Source organism: Tyto alba, unplaced genomic scaffold (assembly GCF_018691265.1).
Source record: "Tyto alba isolate M040663 unplaced genomic scaffold, T.alba_DEE_v4.0 Super-Scaffold_40, whole genome shotgun sequence".
NCBI lineage: Eukaryota > Metazoa > Chordata > Aves > Strigiformes > Tytonidae > Tyto > Tyto alba.
In genome coordinates, this window is record NW_024881316.1 from 27,962,859 (window position 1) to 27,978,059 (window position 15,201).

General features: G+C 36.6%; 1 protein-coding gene across 1 annotated transcript in view; it reads right to left on the minus strand.

Annotated features, from left to right (window-relative positions):
- The window catches only part of MYOM2 (myomesin 2), an 81,226-nt gene that overhangs the window by 41,123 nt on the left and 24,902 nt on the right, over window positions 1-15,201 (minus strand). Inside the window, exons 10-15 of the mRNA XM_009968107.3 lie at window positions 13,192-13,353; window positions 11,694-11,835; window positions 9,869-10,068; window positions 8,651-8,704; window positions 5,890-6,017; window positions 2,090-2,273 (exon numbers count right to left, since the gene is read on the minus strand). Of these exons, the coding sequence (XP_009966409.2) occupies window positions 2,090-2,273; window positions 5,890-6,017; window positions 8,651-8,704; window positions 9,869-10,068; window positions 11,694-11,835; window positions 13,192-13,353 (870 nt within the window). The remainder of the gene's footprint in view (window positions 1-2,089; window positions 2,274-5,889; window positions 6,018-8,650; window positions 8,705-9,868; window positions 10,069-11,693; window positions 11,836-13,191; window positions 13,354-15,201) is intronic.

Sequence of the window (15,201 nt, forward strand, 5' to 3'; positions counted from 1 at the left end):
AACCAGCAACCTCAAGATCTACATGAAAAGAGAAAAAAAAAATCTTTGTAAGTGCCAATACTCAGTCTGTACACTACAAAGTATCTATCTGAGTTTTCATAATGTAATGAACTAAGGCAGTATCTCATCGACCCTTCATGATAGGTTAAGAGAGTCATCCAGCACTTCCATAATGAAGACAAGCAGCATGAAACAAAAGAAAGGCAGAAGTTTTTCGTTTAGTCTTTCAATCTCAAAATATAAAGTAATACTTAAACACTATTGTATTTTATACAGTACATCTGTAAGATCAAATGGGTTCAGTTTGAGATAAAGGTACCTACATTTAGGACTTTATGTGTAAGTGTCTACAAGCACATGTTCTTAAACTGCTATTATGGTCAAAGAGCTAAGGCTTAATTCACTTACCCCAACAAATTCATTTAGGGTCATTTTAGGGCATCTGAGACTTCTTCATGGAGCTGCCATATATGACTCAGGAAATACTGAATACTTACACCCCTCTGAAATGACCAACTGAAAGCATTTGAAAAGGTACTAGATGTCTGTGTGGCTGGTTAAACTGAGCTGCTGATCACTGGTTGGTAGGGTCTTGAAAAATATTCACCTCTCCCCAATGTAGACACTCCAGAGCTGGATGCCATGGGACAATTTATGGCAACATCTGCCAACTTATTCTCCAGGATCCAATTGCCATAGTGAGAGCAGAGACATCTAGATCACCTGTAGATGCCTACACGGAAACACCTAAATTTAGATGTTAATCTCAAACTAAATACTCTTTTAGCACTCAATTGCATAATAGTGTGTTATTTTGGATAGCCTAGGATACCCCATCCATCCTCTAATTTCTGCTCAAGAGAGAAAACTAGCCATAATTCCTGTGTGATGATTACCATCCCCATGAAGTTGTCTCAGCTACCCTTAGGAATGTCAAATGGCATTATGTTCAGGCAACTAAAAGGAGCCATGCTTGTCTGATGCATTTTAGCTCAGGTGGTGAACTCTATCTCTGAAAATACTCCTGCAGTTTCTCTTTAAAATAATATCTTCTGCTTTCTGCTTTCAGTTATAGCTATGATTTATTCAGAACATCTTGCGTTAACCCCTAAGGGATAGAATATTTTCTGTACTAACTAAAATAAATAAAATATTTTTCTCCCCTACCTTGGGGAATGTTGAATGGTTTAAATAATTTATATGCATTAATGAGACAACAAATGAAGAATACATAAAAGCAAGAGATGTTTTTATTTCATCATGTATAGTTACAGGTCAAGCTAAAGATGATGGAGTGTATTTTTTTAAATTATCATAAACATTAAGAAGGCTATATCTATCAACGTCTAGTGAACTATGGTATATCAGATACTGTAAATATTTCTTATATTTCTAGCAAGGGTACTAGAAAGATATGTGCTCTTAAGATGACTGCTGTCAATACATGGGGCTGTTATATGTGACCTCTGCAAAACTTCAAGAGCAAACCAAATATTTGAACAACAAGATGAATAACCACTCCCTAAATTTCCACTTGTGTTTCTGAGTGCGGCCCCAAGATAAACACTTCATTTTCATTTGGAAGGTTACCACTGAAAGTGTAGATGTATCTTCCCCTATCCCTGAAATCTATTCATCTGTATGCCGCAGAATTATGCACCAGCAGTAATTTACAACTTAGAACACTAAGAAAGAAATGAAAGGCTACCTTAACTAACTGAAATTGCAGAAAATTAGGTAGTATATAATTACCTGAGCCAGACAATATAATTATCTAAGTTAGTGATTAACTTGTATTAGTCTATTTTTTGAAAAGTCATACTAGTAGAACACTCTGAAGAATGAATAACTAAAATTAATTTAACTTTTTAACAATTATTGATCTCAGCAAGGAGACTTGTGATCATTAGGAAAATTTTGCATTGTTTCTAAAATTTAGCATCTTGGCCTTTTTTAAATCCTTGAACATAAATCAATTCAATTACTATTATTGTAATTGTACTAATCTAATGATAATAAGAGATTTCTATATCCACTTAGTAAAATATCAATTGTATTTAATATTAATGTCTTACAATTAATGCCTTACCAACAGTATCTTGTGGTTGAATAGGTTTTGTGATTTCAGATGGATCACTGACGCCATGCTTGTTTGCTGACAAGACTCGGAAAACATATGATTTTCCTTCTGCAAGGTCAAACACTGCATAACGAGGAGATTTTACTGCAACCTGTGCATTGACTCTTTGCCAACCTTCACTGCCAACCATGGACTACAAAAAAAAAAAAAAAAAAACCAAAAAAAAACCCTGTGAATCACTTCTGTGAACTGTCAAAAAATGAACATATTGCTGTATTGCATCCTGTCGTGAATTTATTTAAGAGCTATAAGAGAAGGATTACTCTCAAATGCCTTCCTTTAACATATGCAAATTCTCATAGCTCATGCATTCCATTACTCTACAAAAAGGTCTGAATACCTCACTGTCTCCCTGTCTGTCTAGACTTCAATAGATGCACACTTGTACATACAGCTAGACTTCATCTAGGGCCATGACTGTCAACAGTGACTGGTCACAAAAGAATTTCTCTCATGTCCTGCAAAACTCACTTGAACACCCAAAGGTTCTGTATAAAGCAAGCAAGTCTTAATCCAAATTCTGCAGAAAGGTAGAGAGGGGGATGTCACTTTACTCACTGCTTTACCTTTATGTATTCTGTTGAGTAAGGTCATGTCCCTAAAAGTATGTATCAAATGAAATAATTACTTTTTAATATTCTTAGTGGAGCAGCTGAGCTAATCATCACCACAAGTGCACATGCAAGAGAGCCAACAAACCAGCACTCTGAGAGAAGTCTGCTGTTCATTCAGTTCCCCAGATAAACTGTTGACCCAAACCAAAAATTAGTCATGGAATCTTTCAGCAATTTCAGTAAAACCCAAGTGCCCAGTAAATATCTTAAATAAAATTTCCTTCAAGCACAGAAAGGTGCATACAAATTAAATGCTTATAAAATTTTGGAACAGAAAGCGTGGGGACAAAACCTGATAGGCTGTGAACTTCTTAGAGGAAGAACAGTGTTTCATGGGTGCTTGGAAACTACCCTGTATATAATGAGGCCTACTATAGATAAATAATAAAAACGTAAACAGCTGGAGCCCCTATATCAAAATCATATTCATAGATACTGAACCCACTGTTCTCAAGAGAAAAAAAAGAAATATAACATCAATTTTCTTCATAATAAAAAGATGGACAATATGAAATAAACCTTACTTTGCAATTGTCCTAGTTTTGGTTGGAATAGAGTTAATTGTCTTCGTAGTAGCTGGTATAGTGCTGCATTATGGATTTAAGATGAGAACAATGTTGATAACACACTGATGTTTTAGTTGTTGCTAGGCAGTGGTACTAAGTCAAGGACTTTTCAGCTTCTCATACTGCCCTGCCAGAGGAGGCTGGGAGTGCGCAAAAAACTGGGAGGGGACACAGCCAGGACAGCTGACCCAAATGTGACAAAGGTCTATTCTATATCATATGATGTCATGGCCAGTATATGAACTAGGAGGAGGTAGTCAGGGGGCACTGCAGTTTGGGGATTGGCCAGGCATTAGTCAGTGGGTGGTGAGCAACTGTATTGTGCATTACTTGTTTTGTATATTCTATTGTTATAATTATTATTATGATTGTTATTATTGTTATTACTATTATTATTATTTTCCCTTCCTTTTCTGTCCTTTTAAACTGTCTTTGTCTCAACCCATGAGTTTTATCTTTTTTTTTCCCACTTCTCTCCCCCGTCTCACTGAGGGGGGAGAATGAACAAGTGGCCATGTGGTGCTTAATTGATGGCTGGGGCTAAACCATGCCAGCCATATATTATATTTTCTGGCATTAAAAACATTAATTGATGCATTTCATTTTTGCAAAGGAAAGAATCAACATCAAATTTTATTCTGTAGTTTGATTTAATTTATCTGTTAAATAATTATTTTAAGGGAATAGTGTTATACAACATAGAGAACTCATTTCCATTTTGTTTCTTGAATCCTTTAAAAATATATTCTTATTCTTCAGGAGTGAATCTTCTTTATTTGAAATAAATTAATTAGAAATTGTGCTTTTCTAAATTAACAGATGACTGCGGAAAGCCAAAAACAAACATTCACCTATGAACTGACTGAGCTATTCATATATATGTTATTTATATGAAAAAAATATTTTAGATTCAGGTATTAATTAGTATAATGAACTTTTTTTCTTATAATAATAGCTTTTTAGTCCTCATTCTCACTTTCCTTCAGTAAGTTTGGCATTTAATTAAGACTTGTTTGTTCATTGTCACTGCTCTATACTGTTTCTGGAGCTATATAAAGCTCTTTCTGTAAAACAATCAGATACTTATATTTTTCAATTCATACTTAGAATGAAATTCAACTAACCAAGTGTAGGTGTCCACTCAACAGAAATCTACATCTGAGCTTTTTATCTGGGATAATTCTGCATATTCTGGAAATAACAAGGTATTTTCCTGCTAAGAGCTGGTTCAAAATCCTTAAGTCAGTATCCTTCAAATTTATAAATAAGAGCAGACATATGCAGCTGGGAATAAGTATGAGGAAGACATGCTATTTTTTTGCATAGAAAGAAAAATAAGTACTTATTTCTATAGAAATTTTCATTGCTTCTTTTGAATGAGAAAGGCAGAGTGAGAGAAATCATGGACATGCTTGCTGGAAAATTTAACTAGTGACTGGAATTTGTTTTACACCTACAGGTTCAACATTGAGCAGGTAATGGATGATGAAGAATGTAGAGATGGGCTCTAAAGGTCTTTTGAAGTGGAGATTTTGATGTGACTGAAAAAGAAAGGACAAGATGGGGGCTGCAAAAAGAGGAGTGATGTGAACAGAATGATTGACTGGGAAAATAACTTTGAAGGAATATCTTGAACAGATGTGAAAAGAAAAAAAAATGCACAGTAAAGGCCTGAGAAAAGGCTGCCACAATGTTCAAGATGCAAATTGAATGTGTGGCAGTTTTATGGACAGTTTTAGTGTTTGTGGATCATTAAGAGGAGACATATGCTAGAGGTATAATTTATAAAAACTAAGTATAGCTTGGCATGTAAGGGTTTTAGAGGTCAGGTATGAGGTCCAATTTACCTACTGGGGAAACTCTGTAGCAAGGAGGAAAGATTATGACCTCTGGCTGTAATCCAACATACTTAATTTAGAAACCTGGATGGGGGATAGATGTATCAAAATCTTAGTAGCTTAGACAGGAAAAGAACAAAGCTCTCCTACTGTGATCACCAAAGTCCCCTGTCCAGCCAAAGGGAAGGGGAAGGCAGCCATGAAGCTACCAGGGAACAGTGAACCTAAGACAGGCATCTGCCTCTCTGCTGACCTTACAGGGAATAAATTGGAAATGTCAGGGTATAGCAGAGGGTGCTGTAAGCCTACAAAAAGGAAAGTGAGCATCAAATTATGAGTCACTGTTTATTCTTTGCTCTACCATAGGACTACCAGAAACTTTTCTTAAATACAGGCAGACTTCCAGTCTTGCCTGTAGGAGTATGAAATCTTAGATGCTTCTTTTCCATTAAAACACTACCTTACACATGTAGTTTGCTCTCATTTTAGACAACAGTAAGCAAATAGCAGAGGGGCATCCTTTTCCCTGGACCTTGAATTTCAATGCTCATTAAATCATATAATAAGACATTTGACTGTCCATGCTTCTCTAACATCCCATTACCAAATCCTGTGAGATCACAGAAAGTGTTGGTTTTACTGTTCATTCTGTAGTTCTAAAAATGAGTTGAATGTAATTGCACACAGCAGTAAAACACCTTGCAGACCAAAGTCACTGTACAGTACAATACCTTCTCAATGAAATACGTCAGTGGCTCCCTGCCACGGGGAACAGGTGGATCCCAGCTAAGTACAACATATGTTTTGCTGATTTCTGAAGCATGTACATTGGTGGGAGGGCCTGGAATCTGAATATCACCTGGAAGAGTAATAAAAGTAGTGAGTGTTAAACAGCAGATTAATCTCTGGGTCAGCACTCATGCTACAGCTCATCTTTCTGAACTCCCTTCCTGCAGTGCAGTGCTCAACTATTGGGGGCTACAATATCATCTGTGCAGTTCACTTGCTCACTTCAATTAAATTTTGTGAAATATAGCATCACTATTAAAATCTAGTTACTTTTTCAGTAGAAGTTAAATATGCTTCCTGAAAACCTGTGCATTTGTCACACTTTTTTTCTTTGATCATATTTGAATTACTTCTACCTGCTGGGCAGAATGTCTGGGAAAAAACCTACTCACTCTATGCAAACAAGAGACATTTTTTGATCAAAGACAGAAGACTAAAGAATTAATATGAGAAATCAGACTTGAAGAATATATCTGGAAGGGAAGTACAATAAGGAGAAAAACATTTTAAAACAAAGCGGGAAGCAGAAAAAGAAGCTGGAACAATTAGCAATGTAGCCTGTAATGTGATGGTATCACCAGCTGTATAGTCTAAAGCACTTCTAAAAACTGTGGATCAGAGACATAAAATATGTCACCAGCCCTCTGGTGACTCCACCAGTTGGTGTGGCCTGATCAAACCCCTCTCCCCACTCACTCTGCAGGGTTACCCGGAATGTGAGGCAGTGCCTGCGTACACTGGACCAGGCTGGAGGAATTCACCATGTCACTTTGTGGTCACGCTCACCCACCACAGTGTGAGAAGAAGCCAGTTTCACTATCCAAGGAATTAAAATGATGTAAACCAGCACTAGATAGGAGAGTGCCCTGTGACAGAACGATTCAGGCATAGCTACACAGCCCTGAAGAATCTTCTTCTTTGTAATAGATCAGAAATAGCAACTCAGCAGACACCTACAAATGATTTATTTTTATGGCTTACAATACAGAAATCAAAAAGTTTTGTTCTTTTAAGGTACATTTTGCCACTTCTCAGGCTAGCAAGGAACATATATCCTCTAAATGCTCAGGATTTGACATTAAAAAAGAGAAAAATGTTTCAGTAATAATCTCTTAATCATGGAAGTGATGTTTTAACAGTTTAGAAACATCTGTAGAACTAAGCAGGCTCAAAATGTACACTGAAGTTATTTGATCATACACATTTCCCAATCAAAACCAGATTTTTTTAAAGCAAACTGACATATCCAAATAAAAATTATTTTCTCTCAATGTTTTCTATATTTGATTTCCTATAAATAGACTTTTCCTTTAAGAAAGGCACATGAATCAGACAAAAAGACAAAAGATGACATATAGTCAAGAAAATTACAATAATCCATCACAGGATAATGCATAAAGTAAAAAAAAAAAAAAAACAAAAAAAAAAAACAATTGGTTTCACACAACTAAATATCAACATGTTTTCTTACATCCTTGAAAACCCCAAAACTGACATAATTTGTAATGATATGACATGATGGTACGGCCTGCTCTCCCAGAATGGAAGGTCATCTGCCACTAAAAGGGAAATCCATTTGTGATCTATGAGATCCCTTTTTCAGAAATGGTCTCCAATCTACATAAACAATGATCTATATAAACAATGGTGTTTGCATATTCATACTCCTTCACTACATACACACATTTATGTAACAGAAATCCAAATATCATTATTCATGCTAATGCCAGAGCATCCATTTAAGGCCTCTGAACATTCTTAGGCAATCCTGAGAACAGTACATTCTGTGAAGCCAAACAAGTAAGATAAATGTATTCTGATCCTATAATGTGATTCTGATCTTATAATACCCTTTAAAATCATTTAGGGTACCATTGTAAAAATATAAAAACTTCATATATACTGCCCATGCACTGGAGAAACCATTTAATGTCTGATTCTTCTTCAAACTACACCTGTTCTCAGGTGGTTTCTCTTTTACTGTGTTATTATTGGAGTTACAGCTTTATAACCTTTGTGGAAGAGAGTAGACAGACTTTTTTTTTTTTTACTATCGAGCCATTATAGTTAACATTTTTGACAGTTTAAGTGAAAAGAAGGTCATTATCCCAGCATAAAAAATCACTGTATACAGAAACAACCAAAGACAAAAGAAATTTAGGCTTTATCTCAAAAGTTACTAGTGATATCTCCAACCCTCCTGAGGGAAACCAATATTCAGTGTATAACCTTAACCTTAAGAACAACCTCTCTATTCAGATAGATATATTAATTAAAGATTTGGGATGGATTGCGTAAGTTTTTATGAAAATAGAAATAACTTGATCAGATCATCAAATTCAATCTAAAAAAAAAAAAAAAAATAGGTTTAACTCCCAGAAGGATAGGAGGAAGGGAAATGTGGGCAGTCAAATACAGTGTTCAGCTGTTTAAACTCAGTTTAGCACTAGCCAAAGCAAAAAGATGAGGACATGCTGTCAGCACATAATGAAGTATTGCTGTTGAGGGTGTGATGTTCTCTGTCCTTTTACACCTCGCCTTTCACTTGTGTTCTCTCAGCCTTGAAAGCCAGAATAGCTCCCTTTATTTATTATTATAGAGAGTTTACTCACTAGGTGGATTTTTTTTCAAGCTATTTTTCTAATTATAATGCTAAATTAATGGAATATAAACAGACAGACTGAAATCAGAAATGTTACATACCTTCAAGGTCATCCTTACTGATCACAATCTTTCGCCCTTCATCCACATGAATAGCTGTTAAACAAAATATACAATTAGTTTCTTGAACCAGCTTCATATATTTACAAATTTTGCAAATCATTGTTCACCACCTGCTCAAAAGACTACATACCTCTATTTCTATAGCCCTGTTATTAAATCTTGCTCCAGATGGAGTCAACTCAAAGTCATACACTGGTTCATTCACTTTCATAGGAAAACAGAACTTGATAAGACAATACTATTTAAAGATGTGCTAGACAGCAAGAATCATAGTCACAGTAGATGATTCAATTCTGTGGCAGATTAGTAAACAATTGTATCATGAACTGGACTTTTGTTATAGGAACTAATCATAAAGCTAATGGAAATACAGCATATTCAACTCAGATTTTACAAGCAACATTGGGGCATTGCTCTGCAGTCTTCATAATGACTTTAATTCCACTCTGAGTAAAAGGAACACACAAAACAGAAGGTGTGCAAGTACAGAATATATGGAATCTGTACAGGAGCTTAGGACGAGGTTAAATCAATAAAACTACTCTCTAGAGCAAGGCAGTTTACTCTATTCATGGAGAAGCTCTCATAAGGCTCCTTTGCAGTCTGCAGTGGCCTTCAGCACAAGACCGGCTTTCAGAAAGAGCTTGCTCATTAGACAGAATGACTTTCCATCTGCCAGAAAAGTCACAGAGACTCCCCAAGCTGTAGCATGGGGGATTTGTGCCAGGATTGTCACCCCAGTGAGAAAAAAAGATGTAGATTAATACAATCGTCTGTGAGCCACTGTATTCATATGACAATTTTTCTCTTTTCTTTAACTAAAACAGACATATTCAATAGATTTTTCAAAAGTTACTAGCAGCAGACATAGAAGTTTACAAGATCAGAGCACCCATCTCCCAGTGCAAATGAAACAAGCTTCCAGGGCAAATTATCTCTTTCAAAAACATTGCTCCTTGTCATAATGAGTGACTATATTTAAAGCTAAACAAAACCAGCTGTAATTGAGATGGAGTCCCCGGGTCGTGCCAAATTGTATGCATGCACCTTGCCATTCCAATTACATTCCCCACCTTGAATTTAGTGAGATATTCAATCAAAGGAAGAAATAAACTCTGCTCCTTAGGTTAACTAAACAAACAGAATCTTAAAAAAAAATCAAATAGTCAACATCTGTTTCAGCCTTCCATAACCTACTTTGTGTTCTCTCCAGGTCAATGGGGTCAAGAGCTGCAACCGGTTCAGAGACTCGAGAAGGCCTGCTAATGCCAGCACTGTTCACTGCTCTCACACGGAATATGTAAGACCGTCCTTCATGAAGACCAGTCACTGGATACTTGCAGATTTTTACAGGAGCATCATTGCACTGGACCCAGTTTTCCAAACCTACTTCACATCTTGGAGTAGCAGAAGACAGCATTTATCAGTATCATACCATAATAAATATATACCATCCTACACACACCAAGTCAGAATCACAGAAGTCATCCTTACTAAGTTGAGGAACTAAACCATACACCTCATTAATGAAAGTCACACACTATACATTCTTTCCTTCGATCAGACAACCAATTCCCATCTTGCTCATATTTGTTCATAATGCAATGGCAAAGGTCATTTTTCTTGCATGGTGTTTGGCCTTTTCAACCCTCTCTGTTTCCCTTCCATTTGGTTCTCTTCCTTGTCATTTAAAGAACAAGTTACTCACTTCTATTTTTAACATGCCTCTCCACAGGACATGCTGAAATTGCAACAATCACCTAGTCTTTTCCATCTCCTTCTTGTAATATATTTAAACAAGCATCTTTGTGCTTTTTTCTGCAACAGTGGTTGAGCCACAGAGTGTAGGAGTCATCAAGAAATAGAGTGATGTCCTCATACTGGCTCCTTTGTGTGTACATATCTGTTTTGTGTCCTACTACTATAAACCTTTGTAGAGAAAACTGCCTTTTGCCCTGACAGTACCAGGAAAAATAGGGTCATGATCAAGGGCTCCCTGGCACTGCAGTAATTCAGGCAAAATGTCAAAAGGCACAGCTGACTAGATTAGGCACAAAATAGGTGAAATACTCCCATGATCTGTGCACTACACAAATTGGATATAAATGGTAGAGTCCCCAGGGCTTAAGTTAATTACTTCATACCGACTGCCATTCATAAGCCAACATTTTCCAGCAATTCCCAGGCAGTTGTCACTGAACTAGACCAAATTACAGGGTAGCAAATAGCAATGAGCTGCAAATGTTGCTTTTAAGTGTACAGCAGTATACATTATGAAATGGTTTCAGAAATGTTTTTGCTGACTGACAGTTTCAGACACTAAGGATCAAATGTTCTATTCTGGTTACAAGGGGCAAGAATGCACTTCAGTGGAAGACATGCAAAACAGCGCTTGGATCCCCCATTCCCCAGCTGCCTGCACCGAGTTGAAACCCCATCAAAGTGCAAAGCAGACTGGTGGAGAGAGAACTGCCATTATGATTTAAACTACCACCTCCTGGGAGCTCATGTCTCAAGCTCCAGGTATACCACAGTTAAGGCAGAAATAAAAAGATAATGTAATAACGCCTAGATTTCAGCTTTTGAAGTATACAGATTAAAGAGACTAAATCTAATTCAAGATGACAATGCATTCTGGCTTCTATAAATTAAATATTGCCAGGGCTCATTCTCTGATTTGGCCACAATCATACTATTGAACATTTTTAGTGTTTGTTAAAATGTAGTTGCCTGAAAATGACTACTGGGAATGGCCCCTGGTCCTTGCTAAATCCCAGACTGTGCCCAGAATTGCCTGGGAAGGTACTAGATCATCTGGGGTAGAAGTATGCCAGGGAAATATCTAGTAATTTAACACAGTAGGCAACTGAGTTCTAGTGCTGAGGTTCTGTAAAAATATATCTAAAAAACCCACATACTGAAGGATATAACGGTTTGGGGTTTTTTCTTCAGTTTGTTCTTCAGTTTTTTCTTCAGGTTTTTGACAATGAACAAAATTAAATAAATCCCAATGTTAACATACTTGTCAACAAAATATCCAATGACTGGGCTCACACTAGTTGTGTTTGGTGGTTTCCAAGTAACAATAACGTAGTCTCTGTTAGCATCATGGCATTTAACATCCATCGGTGCCCCTGGTGCTCCTGCGATCAATGCATCAGCATCTGGACCACAAATAAAAATAAATCAGTTTTGGTCCTGACTCCTCTGAAATCTATCATAAAGACAAAAGAGAAGATTTCCAATTCACTGTGCTATTTGTTTATATGAATGGGAGCCTGGAGATATCATTACACACTAATTCACTGCACTAATGAATCAGGCCCATAATGTCTGTATGTTCACATCAGTAAAAATGTTCAGGGATACTTTTGAGGACACAAAAGCAGTTTAGGCATCAAACACCTATTACTTTTCATGACAATTAAAACCCCAACTACCCCATGAGTTTTTGATGCTCTTTCCCACTGAAAGCTGGAGATCAGACCAAGGTACTCAGTAAAGGACATGTAGCTGAGAAAAATGAATCTCCTAAGGAATAAAAGATTTGCAAGCTCCCAGTACATTTCTAAGGCTACTTTTAATTAAAAGTCTTACAATACCAACAGGCATAAGTCATCAACGTTCTACCATTAAGATACCCTTCTATGGTTTGATTTTGATCAGGGTGGCAGAGTGGCTTGTTCAGGACATATTGCAAAGCTGATGAAGCTCTTGCACTAGTCCTGTGAGGAAAATGGATCTCAACACCCTGAAAAAAACATTCATATCCCTTCACTCCACACAAACTGTCTGGATGTTACTCCTGCAAGGCACATATGTTCTAATGCATTTCCAAGAAGAAGGAGGTTTAAAATTAATACAACTCTAATGGCTTCAGTAGGGCTGCTCCAGTTTGCCACTATCAAGGATGCTGTCCAATGTATTTAAGAGAGTGAAAGAACTGCTCAGCCAGAGAGATCTTCTTCTTTCAATGAAAAAATAAAAAAGTGAAAACTAAGATCTGCTCACAGGTGAGTTAATTTCTTTCTTTGCTTCTTTTCTCTGATTATTGAGATGACTGTGACTGATATAGTGGTGGAAATATTTCTTCTGCCTTCTCCTGTGCCTCCGCCTAAGGTCAGGCACAGGATATGAGAATGCCCAACAAGGCTTATTCCCAGTTGGCAATCTCTAGGGCTAAAACCATCACTATAAGGACTGGTAGTATGCAAAGATATTTATTTCCTACCAGAAAAAGAGATAACAAAGAAAGAAACAAGCTGTTTCCTCACAAAAATGATTTATCTGGTTATTCAGGAAATAAAATGTCCTCAGGAGCACGCTCCTCTTGTAGCATTTATGTAAGGTGACAGTTTTTTCTAGCACAGAAATATAACTACTATATAAATCACATTACTATGAAATACCACAAGGCTGGATTTCTTTTGTACTTTGGTCACTCCATGGGATTGTTTAATAAAATTAATCTTTCTACTGGTCTTTTTAATTTCTTCTTAGGAAACAGATGAAAAGTTTACCTCTGACAAACAGATATGCACTGTATTCACTCACTCCACCTTTGGTAACCATGCGCAGGGTATATAGACCTTCATCATCTTTGTTCAGATGGGTAAAGGAAAGAGCTGCTTGGCCTTCTCCAAAATACAGCTTCGTCCACTTGGAGTCCTTTATCAGCACATCTGGAAGAGAAGATCCATGAAACACCTTTCTATGCTGGCTAGAACACCCTACTTCCTAGTGCAGCTCTGTGCTAATCAGGAGCACAAACTAAACTTTATGCCAGCTTTATTCAGAGTGATGGTGATTTGGTGCTTTGAAAACTCTACAGAGAGTAAGCTGTGTCTCTTATTTGATCAGTGAATTTTAGAGAGTATGAGGTCTCAGACTACTCGATGCAATGCCAACAACAGAATTTCCATCAATATAGTTTTTAATACACTGACAGAGAAAAATATTATCCACATTTCAAAAAAAATATGTGAAAACCTGCCATACCCCAAAATGAATGCAGAGTGAAACTTTGTTTCATTTTTAATAAGTTTTGCTACCTGTTCAGGTCAAATGTCAGATTACTCAATTTCTTCCTCCAAGTTTAAAGACCAGATTTCAGTTTAATCTGAAGACTGATATAAATACACACCAAATTTAAATCTTCAAGGCATGCCTGTTGATCAGTGAATAAAATTAAATTTGAATCCCTCACAGGTGAGAGGTGGTGACCCATGATTAATGCAAATTAATCTGATTGCTTAGTGAAACCAGAGCAAAAGAATGAGCACGATATTTTATGCTAGCCAAGGGACTTTCTCATATCACCCTTTTTAATAATTGATTTGATTATTTTTTATTTTTAACTCCCTAAGACCTGTTGCATACTAATTTATTGTAATCAGTGAGACAGAACTGTTTTTAAAGGAGCTGAATATCTAAAAATACTTATTCTTCCATTGCTTAAATATACTTTAGAGCAGACACTCAAGATTTGCAAAGGAATCAGTTTTTCCACTTACCAGATGAATTGCATAAGAAGGTATAAAAAAAATGACACACATTCAGATAATAAAGCATCTGGAAGACATATGTTACTAAAACTTACAGCAGTAAATTACATAATCACTTAAGCATACAGTTGTTTTCTGTGAAGTGTACAAAGTATATTCAGTCACATTCCTTCCCATGAGATCCTTAATCATGAGATCCTTACCTAGAAAATCTTCCTGTCCCCTTTCTGTCATGCATGTCATAATGGTACTGAGACTTTGTGTAGAGAGACATTAAATACTTTAAATGAAATGAGAAAAAGTCTTCAGCAAGAAACTTTAGTTAGTGCGTGAGGTCTGTGGAAAATCCTGAATAAAAAACAAAGTTCAAGGACCAGCATCTCTGAAAAACATGTCACTTTTTTAGATTCCAAGCTTGAGTGGAATGGTAGACACTCTAGTTTGAACATATAGAAAGTGTAGGCAAGCCTGCGTTGTCTATTAAGGCCAGAATCATCCATTTCCACCCTTTATGTGTACCTGAGACCAGAAATTGTGGAAGCAGTCATGTTTGGTAAGAGCAGAAGAGCTTCTTTCCTTTACACGAGGCCAAAAACCCATCAAATCCCCTACGTAGGAGCTCTCTTTTTTAATGCAGTCTGGATGGATGACTTTCTACACAAGACGAGAAGAGTAAATTTTGTAGGCCACAAACTTATTCAGAAATCCTAAAAAAGCAGGTATTCATGCACCTGCCATCACAGTAATATTACAATTACTGTACTATCTCGACTGTACTTAAAGTCCCAGTCTATTCACATGTGCTCTGTCACTTCTCCCAGAATTTACCAAAGAGCAAGCCTGCAGTAGACTAACCTTCAGATGCAGTGTGACTCGAGCCTCACATGCTGTTTTCAGTACATGAGATAATTTTCCTAAAATATTACTCTGCTGAAAATTCATATAAAGAGTAGGAAATTACTATATACTGAAGCTTCTTTCCATTATGTATTTTGGTCTGCTGAAGTTTCAGCTAATTCTACATTC